This window comes from Zonotrichia leucophrys, chromosome 1A, assembly GCF_028769735.1.
Source record: "Zonotrichia leucophrys gambelii isolate GWCS_2022_RI chromosome 1A, RI_Zleu_2.0, whole genome shotgun sequence".
Taxonomy (NCBI): Eukaryota; Metazoa; Chordata; class Aves; order Passeriformes; family Passerellidae; genus Zonotrichia; species Zonotrichia leucophrys.
The window spans coordinates 6145391-6157690 of NC_088170.1; the positions used below are offsets into that span (position 1 = coordinate 6145391).

Here is a 12300-nt window from a genome sequence, read left to right on the forward strand (position 1 = left end):
AACATCAAGGAGGTGTGAAACTCTGGCAATATGGAACCTTTGCAATGTAATGACAATAGAACTGTTGCACTATAATGACAACAGGGTAGGGAGCAAGGAGAGCCATGAAGCCACTCACCAACTCTCTAGGATGATGCTGAGGGGCTATGACTGGTCCAAGTCTTGCAGAGGAGGCTGCACTTTACCCTTCTTCCTTACTAGCACTCAGTCCTCTCTCTAAAGGTAAATGTGACTTCAATTGTGCAATGAAACTAAAAATGTCTCCTTGCACCTTTTTCTTTTACTGTGAGTTCTATTCCTGTATTACAAGTTCTGCTATGAGTAGTGTTCTACTGGGACAGCACTGTGTGGGTCCTATCATTGTTATTCCCATTTAAGAAAACTACCTGATGAGTAAATTGATAGGAATATCTATACAAGCACATTCTACAGTGGAAGAATTAGTACTCTTCACTGCCTGAAAATCCCCCCCATCCAGAGCTGCAGGCAATTCACTGAAGACACCCACGAGTCTGGAGAGGCACACAAATTGTAAGGCCCCTTTGGTGTGAGAAAAGTGGTTTCACCAAGGAGATAGGCTCAGTCCCTGCATGGTCAGTTCTGTGAGGCACCAGACATTCATGAACAATCAGCTGAATGTGTCTCTCTTGTTCACATTAATCCAGGGCAGATCTGGCCTCTGCTGCAAGAGCAATGATACGGCAACATGACCTTAAAGTTAAAATAACAGAGGACAGACCGTCCCCAGGACAAACCAGAGCAGCTGTAGGCTAAGAACAAGCAGTCAAGATGTGACCCACCCTGAACATATTCACATTAGCTTGTGAAGCCAGTTAATTAGTCTCTCTTATTTTTTCCCTGGTGTGAAGCAAGAATTCTGTCTGAGTATGCAGTATTTTGAGAAAGACAGAGCTAGAGAGCAAAGGTGTCTCTTTTGCTCAGAAACCTATTGGTCATTGATCTGACATGTATGTTTAGGGTCAGCATCTGTGCCTTGAGGGAAGTGGTAGAGAGATGTCCCAGAAGTAGCAGCTTCTTCTGTGGAAACCTCATTAGCTGAGACCCCCCAGCTGCAATAGCACAGCTTCCACTGAACTCTCCCCCTGTCACTTGTCCTCCTCACCTCACAGACTGCAGGGTCTGCCTATCCTACAGCCTCTGACTGAGCTGCCTTCACAGGGAAAAGGCACAAATTGTGCTTTAGGTTCTGTTTTGCACAACAGCTCTCCTGGACTGGAATCTGCAGAGGTGAGGAGGGAGGGGGTGCTTTCCACCTGTAAGGAGGAGGCCAGCTGCCATTAGCCCATGTCCCACTGTCTCCTGCTGGGAGTCCACTGGGACACAGAGCTGGAGATGGGCATGCTTGTGCTCTGGAGCTAGGCTGTAGCCCCAGGCACAGAATGCAACTCCTAGGACTGAATCATTTTCTCTTAGCCTGGTAAACTTGCCTATCTCTTCAGGATCCTTCTCTGGACTGAGGGCAGTGGTGGCAGCAGTGCACAAACATCGTGGTAGATGCTGTGCAGGACACTCAGTGAATAAAACCCACTTCCTCTTGAAAGCTCATGCTAAGTAGTGTGCTTGGGGCCTGCCCTGCATGATCCAAGATGGCAAGATGGTTCTTGGAGACTTATCCATGAGGGAGGTAATTTGGAACAACCAGTTTCTGGAAGCCCTATTGACACTCTACACTTGAGAGCCAGGCACTACCCTTGGATGCTGCTGCTCTTGGCTGCCTGCAACCCACCTCTAAGCCTACACTGACAGATGGGTTTCTAGGTCCATTTTGGACCACTGAATCCAGGCAACAAGAAGCAGATGCCAGCAGGTTTGGGTGAAAGAGTGTCTCAGTCACAGGTGGGGAATCTATTTTCTCCATCAGGCTCACATAGAGGCTAGGCAGGGCAGAAGCCCCAGGTGAACAAAAGGCTAATGTATTTGCTGAAAGTCATTCCACCACAGTGCAAATACAGTCCCACCCTCCCCGTCCCCTTCTCCCACAGCCTGAGGAGGAAGCCTTGGTACCTGTTTATTCTTTAGGTCAAGGGAGAGCTCATAATCGGAGGCAGCCGCATGGGAACACGAGGCCGTCCCTTTGCTGCGCTGCACTCTCACTGGGGAGCCCGTGTGGTGGAGGCTCGCCTTCTGCACCAGAGGGGAACACCCCGCTGCCTGCTCTTCTTGGAGCTCCTCATGCTGCGCTCTTAGCGGCTCGGACCTGCCTTCCTGGCCACTCTGTCTGCCGGCCTCCTTCGGATCCTCCGTTTCACACCCGGCTTTCTTGCTTGTGGAACCGCTGGGATCGTCACTGTGAACAAAACGCAATGTTTTGCTTTTTTATTTGTTTATATTATATTGGATTTATGACCATGTTTGTTGCTGTTCGCTATACTCGTTCCCTGAGCTGTTTTTTAAATGTCTAAGGAGCCTGGGCTGTCAGGGGTCTCCTCCAGTGATGGATCAGGATTGGAGATTGATCTGGCCAAAGCTCTGATCCCTCCTTCTCTAAGGGCAGGCATCCCTGTATGAACCAATCCTGTGACTCCTCAAACTGCCTGGTTGCTTCTGGTCCAGGTGCTGCAGTTGGAGGAGGCAGAGAGACAAGGAGGGTGTCATGGCCTGTGGGCACCTCTCCTCACCCCTGTGCACTTGCCACCAACTGCTCAGCACCTCTGCACATCTGAGTCCCATCTGGCATGGAGCCTGGATCCCAAGGAACCAGTTTCCCCTTGGAGCTCCTAAGGGCATGTGGGAAATGAATGTTGCTGAGTTTCCAGAGAAACTCTTGGAGAGCTGAGAATATAAAGGGGCAACAGAGCCAGCCAGCCCTGAGAATCCTGACCCTTTAAAGGGTGCCTCCAATACAGCCATAGCAGCCTGCAGAGCTTCCATGAAAGAAGCTGCCTCTTCCTCACCCACAAATTGCTGTGCCACTGAGATCTTGTGGGGAAAGGAAAGTTCTCTTTTCTCCTGTCAGCCACAGCAGCAGCTGTGTGAAACCAGGGCCTGACACAGTGCACCCTAAGAGATGGAGGCATCTTGCTCCAGGCAGGATGGGATTAGCACGTCTGATCCATTGAAGTGATGAGGAAGTCTGTACTTAACCCCTCTTGCAAAGTATGTTCCAAAATCATCCAATTTCAAACAAGATTTTGTTGTCCTGGGGTTCTGTTTGAACAATGAGAGTGTTTGTTCATTGTTACCTTAGCCTCCTTCTTGTAGCTACAGAGGAATAATTTATGATTTCCAAAAGTGTGCAAGCCTACATGGACTCTGGCTGCTACTGCACCAAGTCCATCAGACACTGTTCCAAGGGATGAGCATTCAGCTGAGAACAACATCCAGTTTGGATATAATTACTACAGAACCAATGCATTTAATTTCACTGAAACCAAGGATGTGTATTGCCTCCTGTACTTAAACGCTATTAAATGATTTAATTCTTCTGAAACATATCTCTTTCTCTTGGATTTGCTCCACAGAAAACCAGTTGTGCAATCAACTAGATAATAAATCATTTTATGATTGGTGTTGATGTCAGAGCAAAAAGAGGGAAATTAAATATGATTTTATGTAGTGCCCAAATTACTTAGAAGCATTTAAGTCTCATTTTCAAAAGTGCTGTATGCCCTTTAGAGTCCAAATCTTCTAGCTGTAAATAGACTTTGCCTCCTAAGCCTCTGAGCATTTTTGCACATTTACTAGTACTTTAAAAGGAAGTTTATTCTCTCCAATGGCAGCTTTTCTGTTTAATAGATTAACAATCAAATTTAGAAACATTCCCAAGTTTCTAAGAAGGCTCCAAATCTGATGAGCCAGACACTACCACAACTTCAGAATTAAGAAAGATGAAGGATATAAATTTAGAAAGTTTCTTCTTTTATACACATGCTTATAGTCACCAGTTAGACTTAAAAAATAAATTCACAGAAGAAATCAGTCTCTTACGTAAATGCTCATACATACATGCTATATAACCAACTTTGTCAAAGAGTATTAAAATGACATCTTTGCATAATCATCAGTCAGGAAATACATTAAAATGAAGCTTAAAACTGTTCTTTTAGGTTGAACACCTTATCAAAGTTTGCATTGTTCTATTCCTGATGCTACAATTTTTCCTACACCTAAAGATATTTTTAACTCTTTATTTTTAATTCTTTCTCTTATATGTCTATCTACATAGCAGAAGGTCTTACTAAAGGATTTTTCCTTTACATATCTCACTGTAACATTTTTATTGGCAGCCCCTGTACTGTCCAGTCTTATTTTAACCAGCAGAGCATCAGTTTTTATCCTCAGCCCAAGGGAAAATCAGGTGACATAGATTTGATCACATTTTCTTTGAAGTGCATGGCAAAAGCTTCCCGAGCATTTCAGTGGGATTTGGACTATGCCCTATAAAGCACTTTCAGCTAGGTGCATGAGCTCTCATTCAGCAAGACACACGCTCCAAATTGCTCAGCTGAGTCAAGGCCACAGCGCCCAGTGTGACCTTCTTTAGGGCAGGTCAGCCCTGAGGCAGTCAGATGGAGAGCTCCCCTTCCCCTGACTCCCCTTGGAGCCTCAATGGACTCTAAATGCCATCAAATATTCCCTGACACCATGGTCCTCTGAGCACTGGCACATGTGCTTAGCTCTGTTTTCCTGAGGACTCCACTGGCTGGTCTGGGTGGAACACGGAGTGTGTGTAAGAGTTTGCAGCACTCGGTCCTGCTGCTCTGTAAGGAGGATGTCACCTCTCATGGGTGCAACTCTGCTTGGTCTTCTGTCACACACAGTGCAGAGCCTGAGTGAGTAACATTGACAGGATATCCTGCATCCACTGGCAAGATAAGAGTAAAATCAGCAGGCTTTGTAGAATCAGACTAACCTAGACTGGGAGAGAAGGCTGGAGGTGTCTCCTCCAACTCCCTGCTCAAAGAAGGGCCATTTTCAGAGACAGATAAAGTTAATCTGGGCCTTTTCCAGGCAGCTCTCAAGTATTTCCAGACATTAAGGTTCCCCAGGCTCTCTTCCCAGCAGCACTGTAAGAGTGCTTGTCTCCATCCTGCCACAGCTTTCCCCTTTATATGGCCATGGACATACAAGATCTGGACCCCAAAGACTGACTCCTTAACTTGACCTTGGACTTGCCACAACACCACGGACTTGCTGATAATGGGCTCCGTCTGACCCTAGGTACCCTCTCCACACCCAATTCCGACCCTGGCCAATGAGGCACAAGGTGTTGGACCAACCCAAACTGCTCAAGAAGCCTCCTTTAACCTCATTAGGCATTTAGGTTATTCTTCAAGACACAGGAGGGCCCTAAGATTGGAAAGAGTATTCAGCCACAGATGTGTGAGAAGCACCATCCCCCAGGGCATTTCTGAGGTCCCTAAAGACTGTGCTGGGATAAGGACACCAGCTAAGCACACATACACATTAACCTTGCCTTCCTCCTCCGTGCACGCTCTGAGCCCAGTGGACACAGCCATACAGAAGGAATTGTGCTTATGCATGGAATTTCCTCAGGGTCAAAATCTGGTCAAGTCAAACTCAGATTCCATTGGAGCACTCAAAGGCATTTTTCAGCTAGATGTTTTTATGCTAAATATAAAATTTTAACCCCATGATGGTTTGGCTGTGGTGCTATCCAGGACACGATACCAAACACTCCTGCTAAAGTGGGAGTTTCTACATGTTCTGTTGTGGGGGAAAAAAATCGTAAAATGGCTGAACCATTGGACTATTTTTAAGTTCTTTTAGTGTGAAAAAAAATCTGTGAACAAACTAACAAACGAAAAAGCAGACTTATTTCACCTTTGAACAAACTTGGGAAATTTCAGCTTCAGCAGTAAACTTCAGTGACTATTAAGCAGTGGAAAAAAGGGATAAAGTCTGGCTTTGATTAGCAGTCTGAATATTACCATTACAGCCCTATGGTTCCACTTGCCAAACCGGTATTTCTCCCAGCTTTACTCTCATCTTGAACCTGTTTCTGAGGAAGTGTTTTGGGAAGACCTATTCTTGGTTTTCCAATAGCAATGACTGATGAAGCCACAAATAGGAAATAAAATACATTGCTAAAGAAATAAAATACATTGCTACAGTGAAATAAATAAAAACTTAACAAGCCTGACAGTTTTCCTCTGTCCTGAGTGACACAGTTGATTTGCATTGGTAGGACACAGGGTTTTTAACAAAAGAAGGTTCACGAGCTGTTATGGTCACAGTAACAAAAAAGCCAAACAGAGGGAAAAGTAAGGAGGGGAAGGATAGAAAGTATATGAAAGATCTCTGGGGAAAAAAATGTTATTAAGCAAATTAGGGGGATTCACTTGCTTTCCCTTGGCCAGTAAGCAATCAGACTCCCTGGCTGTGGGATGAAGGAGAATGGAGCTATTGCACGTTCTGTTTCTTGAATGAAAAAATTGCTCTAACCACCTGTAATAATTAAGAGTCCCATGCAAAGTCTAAGATGTGAATCCCAAAGTCCCAGCCAAACTCCAACTAGGTCAATTAGTTTGATTTCCAGCATCACCCCTGCAGTTTCAGCTGTAGTAAGTGTTCTTTACTTGTCCTCAAGTATCACATCCCACCATTATGCACAGCTTTTACAGTCATACAATCAGGTAGAGAATTGGAATTTCTTTAAATTCTGTTTGATTCAAAGTTGCAATATTAATGTAAATCACTTGCAATCAAAGGAAAACTACAAATTCAGCTGTTCTCTTCTTCCTAGATGTTCCCACATGACTTTTATGACCCACAACAAGCCTAGTCACTGTTACAAACAGATTCCATCTGCTGTGGAAAACATCTCTCATATTTCAGGTATGTCCTGCTCATTTGCACAGTTCACTTGTATATGCCTGCTGCAGACAGCTTTGTTAACAGAAATGGTTACTACAGACAATCTGACTCAGGGCTTATATAAAGTACTATCCCCAGTCCAGCATTTCAAAACAGGGATATCGGGGTTATGAGCTGAATCCCAGTGCTTGTTTCAAGAAGGCAGGATGGTGACAAAGCTCTCACTGAGACAATTCAGCTGGCACCCATAAATACTTTTATTTAGCACAAGTAAATCAGACTTCTGATACTTAGCTTTTATGTGCAGGTTTCTTGGGAAGGTTTTATATAAGGATTAGAGTAAGGGAAGGATGAAGGGAGAAGATGGAGGAGAAATGTTATAATAGTGAGGTTTTTTTATTACTCTCTTTTTTCTCCCTCCCTGCTCTTATGGAAGCATAAAGACCAAACCAGTGACACTAAATTACCAAGCCAGAGAAGCCATATACCCATTTCTAGCTGTATCAACTCTGCACAGAGCTGTTGTGTCACTGTCTGTCCTGGGAGAGATACGACTGCTTTGCACCTGCTGGAGCATCAGGATGTTGCACTTCCTTGCACTCTCCTCACCACCTCTTTGCTGCTGGAAATACATGTTTCCAGCTGGGAAAGGAGAAGTGCAATTCTAATTGACAACTGTGGAGATGAACCATGGTTATCTATTGGATCTTGACTGTCAGGCTTAGACATTCCCATACTTAATTACTTGAGAAACAACACGCAGCCCCTTCCCCTCAAACATCTCAAGGCCATTTCAAGGCAGGCCTGCTCCGCACATTCCATTGCACCACTGTCAAATACCAGAATCAGTTCACGGTCTGAGAGGAATTTTCAGAGCTCTCAGAAAAGTGTTTGCAGGGTGGCTGAGTGACTAAACAGGGCTCAAGGACCAGAAGAGCCACTCTTCTCAAGGACAATAATGTTAGTCCTGTAAGAAATTAAAACTGAGCTTTGTCACTGATCACTCCAGAGCTCCCATGTGGTCACCACACAAAACTTATCTCTTTGTGCCTTCTCTCCTTTTCCAAGAAGAACAAAATTTGCACATAAATAAGAGCAATAACAGAATAACAACAAATAGCAGTGTTTCCACTGGATTTGGTGGGTGGTTTAAGAAACCAGTCACTGAAGAAGAGAATGTTCTTGTTGCCAGGTACAATGGTTATGCAAAAAGGTCTAGCTAATCATACAGAAGGAAGCTAGGGCTGTGAGGTGTTACAAAAGTACTGCAGAGGCTGATTTTAGCTCTTCTTTGTATCTCTGTGTCACTCCAGAAGAAGACCATATTTCTGTTTCCCATATATAACTTACCCAATGCCTCCTTCATAGTATTCAAAGTCAGAGAGCAGGATTGTGACCTCTAACTGAGGCAAAGACTACCTGGACTAGTTGTGAAAGACCACAAATTTTATGCATCCATTTCTCAGTGCTCCTTATGAGGATTGGTTGGTTATAGTACATATACTGTTCTTAAATTGCTGTAAGTGATTAATAGCCTGATTCATTGCCTCTCATGGCCTTAGACTTATATGAGACTTCAAAGCTTCAGAGATGTCAGAATAAAAAAAAACCTACAAAACACCATACAGAGAATTAGAAAAAGAGTTCACTGCTAATGCCAGTAGAATGGAGTCCAGACCCCAAGTCTGTAAAAACCTCTTTCTCTGTCTTTCCTAAGCTTCCATGCTCAGGGAAAAAAAAAAAAAAAACCCACAAACCCTAAAAAATCCCAACAACAAAAAAACAACTGCTGACTTAGCAGGGTCCAAAGTGCCTTTTCAGTTTATTTCACTTCAGTGTTCCCTGAGGATACCCATGACATGTGGTGAATGGGTTCATCAGAATTCAATGGGAAAAAAAAATGGCTGAGACAGGCTTGGTAATATATTATGGGATCTTTTCAAGGTTCAGAGATTTCTGACATGCAGGGGGCCTGAGTGCAAAAGAATTGCTTCTGATTTGCTTAGAAGTTGAAGTTTTAGGGTGATTTGGAGGCAATGCTCTCTGGGAGCCTGCTGAAACTGATGGAAGGAAAAAGTCCTCCCTGCCAGAAAGGCAGGGAACTTGGAACTTGATCTTGGCAAATCATCCCCTGCCAGCCAAGCTGCAGCTTTCTCAGACAGTCTCCCCCAACAAAGACAAATGCAGGAACAAGATTCTGATTTTGTCTACATTCATTTAACACCTTGCAAAGCAGTGGCATCAAGCCATCTTCTCACACTAGTTTTACCCAGGAGGAATTAATGGTAATTAGCCAAGTTCATTACCCATCCCAGAATATATTACTTATTTCATAAAAGGTCTGGCACACACACACCTGTAAAATAGATTTGACAGTATGGTACAGTAAATATATTGGAAGTCAGTTAAATTTAACATCCTTTAGCATGGACTGAACCAGGCAACATCTTTTCAGCACCACTTGAAGTTTTTTTGGTGAGATGTGCATTAAGCAGAGAATGCAATAATACTAGCAAGACCCTCCTGTTCCACAAGGCCCAACATGCTAAAGTCAGTGCCTTCATTGCAGATTTAGTCTTTAAACTTGATGCCCATGTGCTGTGTAATTCCCACAGTGTTGTGTTGTGCCTTTTGCTACAGAGCAGCACTACAGGAACTGAAAGTTTCTGAAGCACCCCATGCCATCCTGGTGCAAAGATGATTGTCCAGGGGTCAGATGGGCTGGCCTCCAGTATGAGGGCCTGGGTCTGCATGACAAATTTCATTTACCAGAGGAGTAATGCTTTTCCAAGAGGACAGACAGGCTCCTCCAGAGGGTGGCTTGGAATAGCTAAGGCAGCTCTCACTCTGTGAGAAGTGGTGTTCATGGTGCAAGGCTGGGTGCTGTGGGTGGCTGTCAGAGTTTTTTCTTGTAGTTCTTACATATGTCTGGATGACATCTCAGAATGGTCCTTGGGCCACCTCTCTGGCACTCCCCTCTTTCCTCTTCCCATCCATGTTTCACCAGCTGCCAGCACAAGGCTCAGCTTAGGAAGTGGAGCCCCTTTCTGAGCTGCCTGTGACACCTTGGGGCTTGGCACCCCGGGCTGGCTGCTGTGCTGTCTCTGCAGGTTAGACACAAGTCCCACAGCCTGGCACTGCAGACAAGGTTACTTGTGACTGCTTTGAACAGGGCTCTTGCGCTTCACTGAGGTGTGAAGAGCACCAAGTGGACACTGAAGGCACAGGAGGTCCTCCTCTGCAGGGTTTAATTACTTTTATTTTAACCCCAGACCTCTCTTGCTTCTGCAATGTTTGGTAAACACGACCTTTTAGAGAAAGAAAGAACAGATGGCACCCTGCATTAGTGTTACTGCCTGCTCAGCACCCCGGGAAAGAGAAACTTGGCTTCTCAGCAGCAGTCTTTCTGCCACTTTGAGTCAGATCTCTTGGCTCCTCATCCCTGAGGCAGGTTTGAACATCACCAAATTCGCTGACAAAAGCCTGCCGGTGCAATCATGCAGAAGATAGAATTTCACTGCTAAAATGAGATGAATTCAGGGCTGGGAGGCAGCAGAGCCTCTACAAGGCAAGCAAAGCTTGCATATCCCTCAGCCCATTGCTCTCCCAGTCCAGCAATGAGCTGGGTGAGGGACATGGCTCTTGGCATTTATAGACCTGGGCAAGGGCTTCCCTAGTCTTCTTTTTCTACTTGCTGTGGTGGACTCTAGGTTGGGCTGCACCCCTGGGCTCCTTCCTAAGGGATCAGGGTAATGGATTTGTCAAGGCAGAGAGGAGCCACTTCACAGGTAGGTCTTGGTGTAACTCAGATAAATTTTGTTTCTATTCTCAAGTATCTCAGCTATTTCATCTCTTGTGTGTACTGCAGCCCAGTAGAAGGTCACTGCTTGTGTCAAACCAAACAGAAAGAAGCCTTCTTCTCCTCAACATAAAGAGGAACACAGCCATAAATCACCATCCCCCTCAATACAGACAATGCAAACAGCATTCACCAGCTTCATCCAGATTTTAGCTTTGCCACTGTGTTCAGATCTAGAGGCTTGCATTGCCCTTTGGCTGCAGACCAAGATAGAAACAGCATGGTTAGCATTCCCTCCTCCTTTCCCCAGTGCAGTGACCACCCCCACAGCCTTATGCAGTAGGCACAAAGCTCTACTTTTCCAGTTTTTAACCTATTTTTCCTCTGCTGCTTCCTTACACTCTGATCCACTTCATGTCACATTTCTTCCCTGAGGCCCCATTTCTTTTTCTGTCTTTTTAAAATTCCCATTTGGAAAACAGGATGACTTAGCAACTTACACATTTGGCCACACAAGCTCATGTTTCCCCATGGCACCTCAACTCTTCTTACCTATGAGGAATGGAAATTTTTTCCTACCCCTATTCTCTGTACTCAGACAGAACTTTTGGGGCAAAATCATAAAAAAACCATAAAGTTTTCCTAGACTCAACCAATCCTACTGTGTTGTTGAGCAGTATCCTGGCTGGTGCTAAAAATGCCTTTATTCCAGTGGAGGATCTAGCCCAATATGTTCTATTTTAGCACATTCTGTATAATCCTTATCAGATTCAGTTGTGCTGTAACAGCGCAGCAATATTTTTCACAACACCATTCTGAACCATTCTGGTTTGTGCATCTCCACTTACCCTCTCACATCAGTGCATTCTGGGAAATGACAAGAATTGGTTATATTTTGGTTATATATTGCTTATATTTTGCCAATGACCTCTGGAGGCACGTGGAAAAATGCACTAGCAGTGTATACACAGGGTTGCCTATCTCCATCTTCCCTCTTTCTGAAATAGAGGGAATTGAGAGAGATTGCAGTCAACCCAGACACACAGACAGCAATAACAGCATCATAACCTGCTTACAGGGAAGCAGCACCATACCAGTGTGGGACACAACAAAGGTGACACACAGCTCTAATCACCAGGCAGTTCATTTCCAGGGGGATGATGCTACAATCTAAAGGTGTGTGTCTAGAGAATCGATGTGCCAAGCAGAAGTTGTTAAAACTTAGTGGAACACACTTCCAAGTGATGTGGCCAGAATTAGGTTTCACAGTCTCACAAGAAAAATCTCACTGAACTCAGATCTTGTTTATGACGCTTTTATTTAGGATGATGTTTTCTCACAGAAAATGGAGTAGTCTCCAGCTGTTCTGCAGTTTTTGATCAGGTGAGATGGCAGTCCAAAATACCTCCCAACTTGTTTACAAGCACTCCCTCAGCTATCTACTTCTCCTTGCAGAACTACTCAAAGTGGCCTGAGCAGCTGTACAGTGTGCTCCTCTTCAGCATTTCAGACTCTTCAGTTCTTCCTGAAGTGTAGAGGGATACAATATAAGAAAATAAAGGTAGTACAGAAAGTAATCTTACTCTATCAAGGAGGTGCAGCTGAGCCAATTATTAGAGATTGGGAATGGGCCTGACTTCAACAGGCTGCAGCTGTAGCCAGTAAGAAGAGTGTTATAAAAGAATGGATTGGTTGGTTGAGAG

At 44.5% G+C, this 12300-nt stretch overlaps 1 protein-coding gene across 5 annotated transcripts in view; it reads right to left on the minus strand.

The window, feature by feature from the left end:
- The window catches only part of IQSEC3 (IQ motif and Sec7 domain ArfGEF 3), a 96812-nt gene that overhangs the window by 36084 nt on the left and 48428 nt on the right, over positions 1 to 12300 (minus strand). For 4 of the 5 annotated variants that reach the window (XM_064736428.1, XM_064736452.1, XM_064736444.1 and 1 more), the window contains exon 3: positions 2026 to 2308. The exons of the other annotated variant lie outside the window; for it this stretch is intronic. In XM_064736428.1, coding sequence (XP_064592498.1) covers positions 2026 to 2308 — 283 coding nt within the window. The remainder of the gene's footprint in view (positions 1 to 2025; positions 2309 to 12300) is intronic. 5 annotated transcript variants of the gene reach the window in all.